The 16,454-nt window shown below is 42.1% G+C and overlaps 1 protein-coding gene across 10 annotated transcripts in view; it reads right to left on the bottom strand.

The window, feature by feature from the left end:
* Positions 1–16,454, bottom strand: part of LOC136104207 (anthrax toxin receptor 1) — a 197,486-nt gene that overhangs the window by 141,375 nt on the left and 39,657 nt on the right. Inside the window, exon 17 of one of the 10 annotated variants that reach the window (XM_065843342.2) lies at positions 16,199–16,279. The exons of the other annotated variants lie outside the window; for them this stretch is intronic. Within the exon in view, the coding sequence (XP_065699414.1) occupies positions 16,199–16,279 (81 nt within the window). The remainder of the gene's footprint in view (positions 1–16,198; positions 16,280–16,454) is intronic. 10 annotated transcript variants of the gene reach the window in all.

The raw sequence follows: 16,454 nt of genomic DNA, 5'->3' as shown, positions 1-16,454 counted from the left end.
CGATCGGGAGGGAAACAAGGACAGAGAGAAGAGAGCTGGAAAAATTAAAAATGGTTTTGCATATTTTGTATTAATTTTCTCTATTTTATCAGTAGCATTAGTAAAAAAATCTTGAAAGTCCCAGCAACTGCTCTGGCAGATGAAAGGGCTAGCACCCGAAGTCCTGGACTGGACTCTGCAGCCAACCGGAACCAAATTCAGTCTGTCACTAGGCCTCAGTTTGCAGGGACAACTAGCAAGGTCCTCTCCTAATGTCGGCCATAAGCAAAAGGGACGAGATCCTCGTGATCTCCCACTTTTATATGAAGTATTCACGCGAATGGGATGTTATACTCGGCTGGACAGTTTCTTGGTCACCTTTTTCTTGTTGCCCCTCTTGTGAGATGCACATCCATCCTTACCAATAACCTCGTATTTCATTGCTATGTTTACCAAAACATGTATCTGGTTCTCCAGGAAGATGCAGCTAATATGAAAGCTTTAGCGGACAGGCAAATTCAGTAAAAGAGAAACTTGTTTTTAACAAAACCAGGACAGCCTACAAGCCCTTCCTGCTTCTCTGTTGTGTCTCTCTCCCAAACATTAATTCCAAATACATTCATAGTCTATAATCAAAGGGGATCCCATAAATCTGTTTGCATTACTTTCACTTCAGTTAAAGTGATAGGCGACGTCAAACTGCTGCCAATTTCTGCCACACTCACTGATTTGTCAGACAGATGGGTAATTTAAAGGCCATGCGCCGCATTGTGTCATGAAAAATACGGTTGGGTTGGGAGAGTCTGACAGATAGAGGCTTGGATGATCGATGTATGTATTGTGACACTTCCTCACAAAAGATTATCAGTGTTAGCCTACAATCTCATATATCAAAGACTTCTGGTGAATACTAGAGCAAATTCTCCTGAGCACTTCAAGCAGCCATTGATAAAATGAGGCTGAACTCTGAGGCGGTGTTAGGATTAACAGCTGAAAGGGGAAGGGAGGAACAAATGATAATAAATCATAAGTCATAGTTTGGACCTATCAAATGTATTTCATCAAAATATTTCTAGGTTGAAGAATAAAGCCTGCAATTTATCACTCTTCCCTAATAACAGAGTGCTACAGATATTCTATCTAACATGCATATCCCTCTGGGGGTAGTTTATAGAAAATCCATGATGTTTCTCAAATAAACATGCTAACCACATGATTTTTAATATTCTGTGTTTGAAAGGATTGAGCAACTTCTTCTCCAAAGGCATATAAAGGCTTTCAAACCATAGAGAACACGGACAGAAATCAGATATCCTGCACACCTATGGTCTTCCTGCACAAGGGATTAGCAGGGATTAAGAATCATGATCACTTCAGCAATGGTAACAGTATTTTTCTCCCCTGAAGCATGGTATATATGAAGTGTTTTAGGGAAGGTGTCAGAACTGCAAGGTGCAGTAACATTGTGGTAATCTCAGGCACAACAGCTGTCGGTAGCTGCTTTATTGTCTTCTAGGAAGCAGACGATCTGCGTAAATCCAGTTCTGCCTGGTTTCAGCCCTGCTCCCAAGTACAGCATCGCTCAGATGGTGCGACCCACACCGCGTACTATTATTCAGGCACCAATTGAAGGTCAGCAATGCACCATATGGAGTTACGCCCTTACTTGAGCTCACATCTGCACAGTCTTCCTAATGCACAATTATTTTGCCTCCCCATATGTCCATCCACTTGTCTGGCTCTTGTTATGCTGCTTGCCAAATTGGCTTTTCAAAAAGTACAAATACTGAGGCAGTGGGATCTGCCCTTGTCCCAACTACAGCTTTTTATCCCAGTGTAACAATCACATGTGCAATTCAGGCACTTTGTACTTCTAGGCGATGCCTCCTCGACCACCTAGGATGTGTTTTTGTATGTGGTTTAAGGGGGGGAAGGAAGGGAGGAACCTCTTGAAAGCCACCGCATCTTGTTTCTAGGCTACTTTCAGCATAGTGCTCAGTACATCATTCCCCAGCACTTATTCCCCTCAAATCTTTAGCTACTACTCAGCAAGAAAGAACTATTAAAAGGATCCAGACAATCCAAAGAGTGCCATGAACTAGTCTCTTCATCTGTGATATTAAGAGTACTTTGGCAAAAAGAATTTAAAAAATCTGCCACTAGCGACCCCTTTTCTCTGTTAATTTTAATATGTGCCTTGGTGTTTATTTAACAAAAGTCAAATCCAGTTTCGTCTCTGTGCGTGCCAGTGTTTGTGTACACAGAAGTATGTCTGTTTCTTATTTTTAGCTAATTGGCCTAATAAAATATATCCTTCCTGTTACAAATTTTGCTTGAGTTTTCATTCACTTTTGCTTATGGAGTCTCAGTGCTGTAATTCTGACTAGCAGAGGGGGGTACCTGACTGAGGACTTAAAAGTTTACTGAAATTTCTTGGTCTTTGACTTCGTAAGAATACGATACCTGCCTTTACATTTTAGAGTGGATTAAACTAAAATAATTCCTTCAAAGTTTGAGCATAGCAACCCAAAACACTGATCCACCGAACTAAAAATAAAGTAGCTCCCAGACAAAAATACTGTATTTTTGTCTGCTGAAATCTAAAATGAACGTAATTTTCTTGGGTTCAAATAAGTAGTCACCTTTATCTCCTCTTTTGTTTACAGATGCTACTGAAATGACTGCCAATTGGCTATGGACATAGTTCATCAACATTTAGCTTCGCTTCCTGAACTATCAATAGATGTTCAATGTAAAAGTGGAGCTCTAAAACGTCAAAAGTTTTTATGCTACCTGCAAAACCACAAGAGTGAGTATCTACAAAAGGTCAGAATCACCTTAGCTAAGTCAAGGTTTTGATCCGCACACCCAGAAATCAATGGGATATATACCTTTAAGATCAGTGACTTTTGCAAAAGTTGAATCTTGGAAAAAAATCAAGGGACAGGCTAATCCCTCCCATAAAGAACAAAAGTGTTCTAGCAGAAACACCTACACCGAGTATCCTAAAACAGCAACAGTATGGAAAACTTGCTTAGCAAATGTATTTATGAATGAGGTAGATTATGGATGTAGTAATTTTAAAGAGAAAGAGTTGAACCGAGGTGGTACAGAGTTCCCACTATTTGAGTTCCCTGGACAAGTGTCAGGATTAGCAACTGGCTCCTCAGGAGCCAGGATCTATGTGCATCAGCCTTTGCCAAAAGCTTCCTCACACTGCACTGCTTCATGCTGACTGTGCGCTGAACATGTCACGGCTCATTAAAACCTTCACGGATTTCCTGGGAATTGCACTGATTACCCTGCAGCATACAGGCTAGAAATTAGTGAGCCGCTGAAACAGTTTGTCACTTAAAACTAAAGCCTGCTTGGTTTTCAGGCACATTCAAGTAACTTTTACTAACTCCTACTCTTACATTTGGGACTGAGATTTTGTTTTCTTGTTTAAAAATAAAGCGTTGGAAATGTCAGAGGTTTCCATATCAACATATTGGTGGCTGATCATGCTTTGAGGTCAATAAATATGTAATTTCTAATTAATTTCTAAGTATATTATTTAACAATTAAATTTTAATCACCACATTAATTATACTGTGGTTATTGCATTAATCATTAACAATTAATTGATTAACTTGTAACTAATTTTTATATGAAGCTATTTTTGGTTATTAGGTCTCAAATCAAAACATTAAATATCATCAACATAAAATATTTGTTTACATGAGAATCTGACTCTTTAACTACCTTCCAGTTTAATAAGTCCTCTATTGTCAGTGACAATTTTCTTGGAATCTATTTGGCAACTCAGCACAGATGCCTAAAATGATAGTAATCCAAAAGTATGAAGAAATAAAGAGAAAATGGTGTTGACTGAAGAAAGGAGGACTTTAATGTTCAGTAAAGTGGCAATATCCAACAATAAGAATATAACTATTATTTTCTTTAGTGCTGCTTTAAAAACCAAAAATCAGTTCAGCCCTTCCTTTACCAGTATATTGTTTCACCTCTTCATGAGCAAGCTCGTATCGCTTCTGCTCCCTCCTTCTGTGGTGGAATATTGAAGAGGAACAAAACCCCAACACTGTGGATTGTGAATCACTCACATTGTAACACTGGTTCACCACAAAGTCAGACTGAAAATTACAAAATTATGAATGCAAATGCATAAGGATGATCCAGTCGGCAGCAGAAAACTCTGTTTACAGCACAGTGTGAGCAAGGTCATGCTGCCAAAAGGTGTAACCTACTGGGCTTGCTCAATGTGCTTCACGCTACAGAAGGAATTAGACTGAGCTTTAATATGTAGGAAGTAACACTATTCTAAACAGGACACATGTCCTGACCTGAGAGGGAGCAGTGATATTTGAAGCAGCTGAGGCACATGCAGATCCTTCACACAGTCCTCAAAGACACTATATCAGCAACTTTTGTGCCTTTTCTCTTATTTTCTAGCAACCCGACTAAACCACCCGCAAGCCCCAGTCACCGGCTTACTGGTGCAGCAGCAGAGAGACACAGCACAGAAAGTTAGTCCCTGCTTCAGAAACCCTGATGCCTGAGTCACAAATGACCCTCCTGCATATGGGTCAAGAGTAGAGCCCACTGTGACAGCGAGACACAGCTAAACTTGGGCTGCCAACATACTCGGAGTAAAACCTCCTGGCTTAGCCAAGCATGGCCTACATTGCTGCCCAGAAAGCCCAGGTGAGAGCAAAGATGCCTGAGCCCCTCTCAGAGAGGTGAGAGGGAACCAGTCTTTCTTTGTATGCCCTCAGACACCGTGGCTTCAGGAGCCAAATAGCTGAGAAAGTAGGATTTATGAGGTAGGGAAAAGAGGAGACAGCACAGGAGCTATTCTTTTGACACCAAGTGTTTGATAACCCCTTCCAGGGGATCTCCCAGGGGCTGAAGGAGGTGGGTTGCCAGGGCAACCTCACAAACAAGCCCATGGCACGCACCACACAAAACAGTGGCAATGTAAATAATCTTTTGGTTCACTTGCTGGCCAAGGAAAAAGTCAACAACAACCAAAAGTCTTCATTTTTCAGGTAGAAGCAATATGTCAAAGTATGTTTCTCTTGGACTTGAAACACATAGGTTTTTCAATCAAAAATATATTTTCTTTGAATTTTGGACAAAAAAGGTGTTTCAAAACAAAAATTGAAAACATTGAGGTTTTTCAAGGCTACTTTTTCCACTTCAATTAATTCCACTAATATGCAAAAATATTTACAGACCATCTAAAGAAGCAGTTTTTAGCCAAAACAAAAAGAGAAATCTAGAAAATGGTGTCCAGATCTATTAGGGAATTAAGATACAGATAGGAACTGTTTTGCAGTAAGAGTAATAGCTGCAGTATCCCAGGCTACCGTAACTTCTTTAATCAAAACACTGAGAGCTGACTACAATCAAGTACTGATAATCTCCCAAGACATGCACATCTGCAGACACTGCTCTCCAGTTCACAGTCCCAACTGTACATGGCACTCTCTGAAACCAAGGCTGGGTCCTCTGAGAGCAGTCTGGTCAGTCAGTTTGAAGATCAGTGCAGCATTACACTGAAGAGAAGTTGGGTACTTCCAGTTAACCCCTGGAGAAAACAGCCAATAATGAGGAATCTGAGGGAGGAATAGCCCACCCAGGGAAACTGTCCTTTTAAGCTAGGATCAGGATCCTTTGTGCTAAGTGCATCCCCACCACCCAGCTCTCACATGCCTGGTACCACTTTTCCACCTGAGGCACACAAGTGACACGGATAACCCATCTCAGTAGTGAAGACAGGACTATTCAAATAATTTGTGTCATGGTTCATTCAGCAGGGAGCTGCATGTTGTTTCCAGTCCTGCCTTAGCAGGAAAACACAGCAGTGGGCTACAGACACCTTCTGAAAGAATGGCTAGAGTCACAAGATATGTTGCAGGAATGCACAAAACATCACATGTCTTAGACCTTGCTGAGATTGTGGCTGAAGTAAGGCACATAACAGAACCTGTTGATTCTGAGCCCTAAAAAAGCTGAAGTGGCAAAGGGAACAGAAAAGGATAACACTGGGCATAAGCAAAGTTAAGGTCTATCAGGCATACTTTATATTCAGTACTGATCTCAAAGTACAGTCATGCCAGATCAAATCCCACCCAAATCTGATAGAAATATCTTAACCTAAACCTGCACTCGCAACACATGATTTACTGCCTTAATCTTTTTTGACAACTTCTGTGGATGAGGGTCCCAGAGTGGAGAAATTGAGGAGAGCCACTGTCAGGTCTTGTCATCTGCCCAAAGTTATGCAGCAACTTTGGAGGAAAAAAAAAAAGCAAACAACTAGTATTTACAAGTTCAGGACTCGTGACTCACATCCCTTGTTTTAACCACAGTACCACACATTTCCACACTTGAATGCTGAACAGACTAGAATGTGGTTCAAGAAAAAACAAAAAACCAAATCCATGATTGGTTTGCAAAAGCTGTTTCTCTTTCCTTTGGTATTTTCAGGGAAAAGATTGTGTTTGTCCTTCAGCTAGGACAGGGGTGACTTTGGAACATGGCAACAAGAGCAAACAAACATTTGCTGGGTGTGACATGCTTGGCCTTGAGGTATCGATGGCTTGCTGGGAGAAGCAAATTAGGCCACCAAGGATCATAGCCAGTCTTGCCCAAACTGTAATTAAGTGTCATTGTGCTTCCCAGGGTGAAATGTTTGATTGTCTATTCAGGAGCAAGCTGGGATTATGGTGTGCACATAGGAAGAGCACAATGCTCTTTACCCACCTAGGGTATATGATAACCCTGGAGACTCTTAGAGAAATTTATGGTGAAAAGTTATTTTTCCTTGCCTAGGTCAAAAATGTGAAATCCTGGCCCACTACACAGATAAGCTGCCTCTTTGATCAGAGTCTGGAAACAGATACAAGTATCCCCAACTCCTCTCTGGGTAACTGGCCCTTAAATGGCTCTGCTGATACCTAGAGCCAGTAGATGGTAAACCCACAGTTCTCAGGTTCCTCTGTCCTTATCTCACAAGGATTTTCTTCTCCTGGGATGAAATTCATACAGTTCATTATCAGTGATGACACGTTTATAAAGCACAGAATACCTCTCCTCCCCCAAAAGCTCTTATGTTAAGTTGGATGGAATAGGTCCTTGAGACACAACCACCTTGTTATTTCTATGAATGAACACAGCAGGGGAAAAACTCAAGTACCTAAGTCCTGACATGGAACTCAAGCGTGCTATAGAGACCTAACACCCTATGCAAATATATCCCTACCATATCTGGACAGCCCGGAGGACTGGGTAGAGAAGAACCTCATGAAGTTCAACGAGGGCAAGTGTACAGTCCTGCACCTGGGCCAGAATAACCACAGGGGCCAGTACAGGTTAGGGGTGGACCTGCTAGAAAGCAGCATTGCAGAGGACTTGGGAGTTCTGATAGATAAAGGGTTGACCATGAGTCAATGTGCCCTTGTGGGGTGCATTAATAAAAGTGTGATCAGCAGGTCAAGGGAGGTTATCCTTTCCCTCTACTCTGCCCTGGGAGGCCACGTCTGGAGTACTGTGTCCAGTTCTGGGCTCCCCAGTTTCAGAAGGACAAGTAATTACTGAAGGGAGTCCAGCAGCAGGCTGCAAAGATGATCAGGGGCCAGGAGTACCTTTCTTATAAAGAGAGACTGAAAGAGCTGAGTCTGTTCAGTCTAGAGAAGTCTGGGAGGGGATCTTATCAATGTTTATAAATATCTCAATGGTGGGTGTCAAGAGGATGGGACCAGACTCCTTTCAGTGGTGCCCAGTGATATGATGAGGGGCAATGGGCACAGACTGAAGCACAGGAGGTTCCATCTGAACATGAGGAGAAACTTCTTTACTTTGAGGTGCCAGAGCACTGGAACAAGCTGCCCAGAGAGGTTGTGTAGTCTCCCTCTCTGGAGACATTCAAGACCACCTGGCCACGTTCCCATGCAATATACTCTAGGTGAACCTGCTTTAGCAGGTTGGTTAGACTAGCTGATTTCCAGAGGTTCCTTCCAACCCCAACCATTCAGTGATGTTTCCCCTATGCAGTTTGACCAGTCTATCAAGTACTGGTCCTGCATTTTGAAGTTGATCTTTTCCATGAATGCCCCATTGCCACCTCTGTCATGCAAACTCTGTTTTACACCCTGGTCTCAGCTCACCAGAGACAGTGGCCTGTCCCCCAGCAGTAGAAAAAAAACACATGTACATTTCCTTTCATTTTTCAAAGCTCTGCTCTACTCAGCATTCCTAGCCTTTAGCACTGCAAGAAGGGACACTGCTATTGGGGTAGGCTTTCCTTTAAAGTTTCTATATATCCCACTCCTTAGAGTTATCAGCCAGTGAAGACTGAGGTGTTTACTTGGGTGATTATGTTCCTCAGAAGAAACCCAAAAAGAAGGGATATATCCACCTGCCAAAAAAAAAAAAAAAAAAGAAAAAGGAGGGGGCAGGGAGAAGGGCCGAAAGATCCTAAAATGCTGCAGAAATCACCAGTGTTGGTGCAAAGAGTGCAAAGTGTTTACAGTCCTCGTGTTCCAGGAACAGCTCCTGAGACTAAACTAGCATACAAAACGCATTTATGATCTTAATCTTGTTTTGAGCAAGATTTAACAGACATAGCTCATAAGCTCTTCAGGTTGGGTAGTATCTCTGTGTTACTTGTACAATAGCAGACACAGCAATTTGAGTTCTATTCTGGTACCACAACATGAACCACAGTAGCTTATACAAGAACAGAGGCATCCAGACTTACAGTTGCTCGGTAGGGAGCAATGAGCATCTTTAGTTATCAGTCTGTACAACAACTTCAGTATAAATACTATCATTAGTACATTATCTTACTCTTTTATTTCTAGAGCTCAGTCACCTACAGGGGAAGACCACAGCATTACTCATTCTACATATGGGGAGAACTAATTCCTACATAGTTACTAGAAGTATGTAAGCACAGAACTAAGAAGGGCCAGGTAGGTTAAATTCTGGACTGTTACCTAACTCAGAAGACAGTGAGGGATATACAGCTTGCAGCAATTCAGCAGAAATAAGGTTACATGGGGTTCAGCATTGATCCAGGGGCTCTGCCAAGAAACAAACATATTGGCCACAGCATATCTGTTCACTTGCATGTACAAATAGTGGATCTGTATATGCAGTCCTAGTAAGCAACTGCATGTACATTTGTACACTTGTCTTTCCAAAAAACATGTATCTTCAGTTGTGAGCTTCTTCCTGAGCCCCAAAGTAATCACCTGACTCCAAGTCAGGCCTGTGTAACTTAGTCACACCGTACTCTTAAGAATAATTGTGGAGCATTAATGAAGTTCTGCCAGGAAAACTGTGATAGCAACATGCAAGAGCCTTTGTCCCCAAGGTACACATTTCAGAGTTGCAGTTAGCAAGAGACTAAATCAACAGTTCTTATCCCAAAATCACACTCCTCCCCCGGAAAAAAAAGGAATAGACCTGATGAACCTGTTCCTTTACCATAAAAATCAAAGAAATATCAAAGTGGTAAACATGCTTAAAGAATAGCAGAACCATCCCTATCTACCTAACCTAGTCCATCTATGAAGTGATCTGTGTGCTGTTAAGAACATGGTTTCACCCTCCTACAATTGACTGTTCATCTCATTTATTGGTGGGGAATGACAGTACAACAGAAGTAAAATATTTCAGCTGCTGCCAAGGTCTCTGAAGTCAGAGTCCAGTGTTTTAACCACTAAGTTAACTCTTCTTCATCCTGTTGTGTGCTAAGTGGCACCAGCCCTGGGATTGGTATTCGTCCTTCAGAGAAGCCTCTTGTGGTTGTCGTTACTGAAGGTATCTCTAGTTCCCAAAGATGTGGACACACCACTGACTCCACTCAGGGGCAGCCAGGTGGCATTTATCCCCAAAGCCCATTTGTAAATTCTTGCACATCAGAAATAACATGATCCTGGCACAAGCGAGAGGTAATGCCAGTATGTTGGTGTCTTGCAGTACAGGAAATTCGTTAATCACTCAGATATTTTCAGCTGCAGTGGCTCAGCATATCCTGGGAACTATGCATTAGGACACTGGTCCCACACCAGGGAGATCTTTTACTAGTGTCCTTTAAATAAAAATAATAGTGAGCTACCTGTGTCACATTTTCATTGAAAGTGACAAAGTGATATCACCTCCTGTGGCAGGCCCTATCACCATCTCTTTAATTTTTCAGCAGCTTAATTGGCTCCTGAGAAGTTAAGAAAAGGGAGAAAAGCAACAGTTGCTGGTACCTATCATATTTGAAAGAGTTCAGTGCTCTGTTTCCAGCATCCTCCGTAGCTCTGCCAATTACTACTTGGTGATTACAACACACTTGCAAGCAAGTTGCAGGGAAGCCTATTAAAGGCCATTACTTGCTCTTGAAAATAAGCAATTAGTAAGAGCTTCAAATAGCACTGTCCATGTGCAGCTAGCACAGAGTGACAGGTGGGTGCTGCCATCCCTGTTGTCTGGATTCAAACTGCTGACCACCTGTAGACAGCAGCCAGAGAAAAAATTACTAGTTGTTAATAATCAACAGGTTTGGTGTCCCACCACTAATCTGAGGAGTACGAAGTACCTGGCAGGACTTAACTGAGCCTCACAGCTGTAAGGAAGGTAAATATTGAGTTCTCATTATTATTTTGCAGTTAGGAAAACTGCGGTATATGTCATGGCCAGCATTACAAGAAATCACTCAAAATTTGAGGGTAATCAGACCTTCTGAGCTTTAACAAACATATCAGGTTCAGTGTGATCACTTTAAAGGGATGCACAGAATAAAGAACCCAAATGTGCCTGTTCTCCTCATTTCAGAGACTGGTGTTTAAAATTCCAGCTGCCATGCCATGTTCAAAGTCACACAGTAACTCAATGGTGAGAACTTCAAAGAACCCAAAAAGTTCTGGTTTCCAATATGACCAGCTGCTCATAGTCCGTGAAATTTTTGTCTGGACAGCAGTATTTTTATCTTCAGTTTTATGGAATGATGAAGGTACAAAAATCCAAAAGCTTTTTATGCTTTTCCCCCTCTCTGAACAGCCTGCTTCTAGTCCCCTTCCCCAGAAAAGGGCTTTGTATGTGCAAACCACAGGGCAGTACTGCTAAAGCATTGCTTTTTCCTGAGTCCCATGAGTATACAAGGGTGACGGTGACAGCAAAATCCAGTATACATTCCCAACCTCTCCTGCAGGTAATTTCCAGTGACAAAAATGAGATCACTTTCTGAAGCTTTAAAGTAAAAAACAGCAATTCCGCCTGAAGGAAAAAATGTTGTCCTTTTTTTCAGTTGAGGTTTTCGGTAAACCGAGCTGCTGAGAATTTCCTGTGACAGCATGTGCTGAAATGCAAAATGGAATGGATTTGCTGAAACCAGCAAGTAAGCAGACCATTCGAAAGAAGTATCTCACCTTCCTCTCTGTACATAATGAAGGTTTTATAGCTTACTTGCTGGTGTTGGGAACAGTCCCCCTTTTGGTCCATCAGGCCAAGAGGAAGAGCTCGAAAGTTCCTTTTGCAGGGACTACAGACAACCTGCCCCAGCAGCTACTGTGGTTTCTATGAGATACTTTGAGACAGACAGATATTAATATTTCCCAAACTCCAATCTTCATGGCAACCCCTGCAAGCTCAGGAGGACACCAACACAGAATGATGAGGAAGCCCTCAACACAGCCTGAGTATCCTGAGCTAGAAGCAGCTTGCCCGGTCACACGGCCACTCCGACATATTCCCTGTTGCTGGTGAGTGTAGTGTCCCCACGTCAGAGTTCTCAATCCCTTTGTTGGGTCAAAAGAACAACTGATGGTCCTCTAAGCCCCAAATTTCTCACAGAGGAAGTGAAGAATAGAAGTGTAGCTCCAAGGGATCCATCACTGCAGCAGTATCACAAATGCCCATCAAGGCTTCACCTTTGTACATTACTGCAAGGAAGAACACCCAGCAATCTGCAGGAGAGCTGCTAGCCCTTTTTTATCTCTGCTGATGCTGTCAGAGAGCTCAGCAAAAAGCCATCCCACAAATAGCAGCCTGTCTGCTAATGATGGGGTAGAGCTAAGTGTGTGATTATACCCTGCTGTCCCATCCTGATGCAACAGAAACTCCAGCCAGGGTGACCTGCAAAAGTTGAGTGAGCTGTGACCCTTTACTGAGGTACCTGCCAAACTAATAACAAGCAGTTTCAGTGCCTGGCCCATGATATGATCTTGAATGAAGACCAAGAGGAGGAGCTGCCTCCAGAGCCAAGCCAAGCAGTGCGGGCATGGCTGCCAGGAGAACAGCCATCAAAGTTTGTGCTTGGCTGATTTTCTTTAGTCAGTTCCGAACAGTGCCTGTGATTTTAACAACCAGTTCTATTAAAACAATCCTGTTTAACACTGCCAGGTCATCCATCCTTGGATCCTTTTCTTGAGAAAACCCTGCCATGCCCTGAAAAGCACCAGCCAGGACAGGGGAGCTCTGCAGCAAAACCATAGCTGGGGTACGCTCCTACCAGCAGCTCCATTCCTGCAGCATGAGAGCAGCAGGGGAAGGAGGCTGGTCACCAGCCCATTGCTCTCGGGGGGCAGGACTGCAGGGCAGAAGTCCCTCTGATCTAGGAGAGATGTAAGCTAAAAAGGACTGAGAGAGACAGCAAGAAGAGAAAGAAACCAAATAAAGAAACAGAAAGGAATGTCTAGGGCAGGAGTACAAGGAGATCACAGGATGAGAAAAGCACAGGTGGTTTGGGAAAGGCAAGAAGATCATGATGAAGAAATTAGTATGGACAGATGGAAGCCCTGGTCACCCAGAGTAAAGCACAGAGTCCCTTGTAGCAGTCAGCCCTATATTGCTGCAGACGCACTTCAGCCTGAATTTCCACTGCAACGCTCTTACACACACTCTGCAATGGACTACACCACATGAAAACTCAAAAAATACACACAGTGCCATTTTTAACTTCCCTTCATGATGGGGGTGGGGAAGAAGTGATGTTTTGAAAACCTGGGGTGGCAATACTGCCTTCTCTGTACATTCTGCAGAGCCAAAGAGAAGAGTGCTGTGTTATGGGGAAGATACTGAACAGCTTCAAAAAACGTCTAACATACTTTTGCTTCTCTGACAAAACCAGATACATTAGTGAAATCAAAAACATTAACATGTTTTGTTTTTCATGCAAACTATCAAATAAAGATTTTTTTCTATAAGTATTTTTCAGACTTTTAGAGGGAGAAAAGCTCCCAAACTGAAATACTCACAAATTATGAAAGAAACTACACTTTTCCAGAGATTTCAAAGTGTTTTAATGCCAAAAAATATGCTTTGACATCTTTCCCCTGTCCAAAAAACCTTGTGAAAAATATTTTTCTCCCTGTACAGTGATTGTTATTTCACTACTATAACTAATATTTTCATTATGCAGAAAAAAAACCGTCTTGCTATGCTTTCCGCCAATGGCTACAAAAAGTGAAAATATGTCCAAGTACAGCAATAAAAATGGAAAATGACAACTTTTTTTTTTTTTAATGGAGGTAAACTGTGAAACAGAAATTCGGAAAATGTAGCTTTAGTGAGTTATCTTGTTCCAGTGGGAAATAACCTGTGTCTCTGGTAATCCATGAAAATGTGAAAATAATTTGACCTATTTTAGGAAATTCAGACACAAGAATTTTCTGAGTTATGAATCCTAACGTCACCCCCAAAACACCACTAAATCGTGTGTTATTTTTGCCTTTTGAGCTCCAAGCTTTCCTGAACAACCAAGATGACTATGAAATTACGTTAAAATCAAACAAAAAAAGGCAAAATAAAAATCCCAAAGAATTCTTCTCCCCTGCCCCACAAGGCAAAGCAACCCTCTCTCCAAGACCACCACACAGTCACTGGTCTCTGGATGGTGCAGTCTGGAAGAACATGGTGCACCCAAGAGCAAACCAAAATCCATCCACTGCTGTCAGCACCCCTGTGCAGGAAACACCTTGTCCCCACTGGGGTGGGGTCAACTGGGGCTGTGGGCTCGTTCCTGGGGCTGCTGGGCACCTTCAGCTCTGCACAGCCAGAGCTTCAGGCTCCTCATGCTGCCCTTCACTCATAGCAGTGACTTAACCTCCCCATTCTTCAGCCATGAAGTAACTCCATGCATGTGTATATATATGCGTGTATACTTATGTGTATGTATACTCCTATATACTTATGTGTACATACACATACAGTTATTTATTCACTTCGCCTCTACCAAAAAGCCTAACTCACAAGGAGCCAATTCTCCACTGTGTAGAATTGCTACTAGAAAAGTCAACCAAACAATAAATAATAACCTTGCTCTTTCCTGTGCCAGCTTTCTCCATGACATACAGGCTTGTGATGATTTCTTTTTTTTAATAGCAGAAGGATTTCTAGCCATTTTCTTGTTTCTCTCTCAATATTCTCCAGCTCTAGTTAATTCCGCAGGCCAGGGAACAGAGATGATCCTATTCTTCCACTGAATATGGCTCAACAGAATTATTTCCACCCTATTTCCCAGATGTACATTTGATTTTTCTAATGTTCCCCCTGATACAAGATTCCTTCAGCTCACTATGGTTTACATTGCCTCTTTTGACTCCCTCTTCCTCCCTGCAGCAGAGTTGGAAGGCAAGGAACTGAGGATCCCTGTTCAGAGCCAGCCCCCTGCATGTTTCTTGGCTGTGCAGGCTAACAGAGGCTCTGTTGTGCTCTGCACTGATAGAAACGTACCAACCAAGGGAGTGAAAGACAGAGGACAGATTTGTATTATACAATGTTAGTGCTATCAAAATACAGCTGGGCCTAAAGAGCCTATTCAGAAGCCCTAGATCGTGCTTAAAAAGTAAATAACGTGTCTCAAGCACAGCTGCCTTGAAAATGCAGCTTAGCAAAACAGTTAAGACCATTTTACAAAGTAGTATAGGAAGCTGGGTTTGTTCTCTTAGTTTTCTTATGCACCAAAAGAAAAATGGAAGAGACTAAACTTCAAATACTCTAACTGCATGTTTGGTTAATAACTAGACAAATGCTGTAGTGGTATTTTCCCAAAAGCCAGAGGAATGCAACTTATTTGCCCTAGATGATGCAGATTAGTGCTACTTTTGAAGCCTGTTATTAGGTGTGAAAATCATCCAGGCAAACAAGCCCAGCACAAGGGCCTCTGTATCACTCCTGCCCCAGAAAAGCACTTTATTACTCCTACTGCTCTAAGTCCATAATCCCTTCCACTGCAAGCAAAGGTGATGAAATGCATGGACTCCGGCCAGAAGGGCTACGGCAGGGAGAAAGATGCTGTTGTCTGCTTAGTTCTCATGTCTCAAAGCAGCACCACAGAAAGCCAGACCTGAAGATGCTACAGCCCAAAGCAGCAACACTCAGTTCTTATGGAACTGTCCCCCATAAAAACAAGACGGAGACAACCATAATGGAGACAGGCTCTCATGAGGAAATTGTGAGAGCTCTGAACTAAGCTATTGCAAGTGGCCCAAGAGCAGCATTAAGACATCTCTGTGGCTCTGCAAGGCACATAAAAATGCCCTGTTTCCTTCCAGAAGAAATCTATTCCTCACCTACGTATGGCAAATACACTCTATTAAGACAGGACTTACTCTTTGCCTACATATAGGATATGACTAAGAAATGTGTATTTGGACATAATTCTACAGAAACTTTATTCTCCATTAACTTTGCTATAATTTGTTCCTTCATCACCTGTGCAGTTCATGATCTCTCTCATTAATCACTTAACTTTATTGTGATATCTGAGAAGCATTTTTATGAAGTTGGGTAGGAAAGATAATTACTGTTGTAGAATGAGTACTGCATATTATATTCGAAAGGAACAGCCCCTCAAAACCCACAAGGAACCTATCCTCTGATTTGAACATATGTCCCCAGACAAAAAAGCCCACGAACTTATATAAGCGAAAAACATTTCATGCTATTGTGGCTGCCCAGCTTCTTCCACAGTGATCACAGTGGAGACATTGGTATTGACCTTTTAGGGCAATACTTTTAAGTAGATGCCACAGCAAACATTTTCATTTCTTTTGAAATCTCTGGTTCTTGTGACAAATTTTTAGCCTTGGGGTAACATGAAAACAGACAAGCAAAGAATAAAAAAAAAAGGAGGAAAAAAATGGATGGGTTAGCTGGAGAGGGAAGAGCATTGTTGCTGTTAACAGAGAAGTGACATGTGAATGTGGTTGTGATACCTTACCTTATCCCCTGGTTGTGGTCTCATAAGAGAGACTTGATCATAGCCTCGTCGAACCAAAGCCCAGAGTGCATCAAGTTTGCCCTGGAACAATTAAAAAAAAAAAAAATATATATATATATATATATATTTGACATAACCAAGAAATTTAGGGAAAACAGCATGAGGTTAAACTACAGGTGAGTTATACAGGTGGGGAAGGGGGACCTCATCCCACAAAAGCACTGGTTTGGGACACAGGTTTCTGGGATGAGCATGG

The sequence above is a fragment of the Patagioenas fasciata genome, chromosome 8, assembly GCF_037038585.1.
Source record: "Patagioenas fasciata isolate bPatFas1 chromosome 8, bPatFas1.hap1, whole genome shotgun sequence".
NCBI classification, from domain to species: domain Eukaryota; kingdom Metazoa; phylum Chordata; class Aves; order Columbiformes; family Columbidae; genus Patagioenas; species Patagioenas fasciata.
The sequence above is the reverse complement of the archived record's forward strand: the minus strand, read 5'-3'. Positions and strand labels throughout refer to the sequence as shown.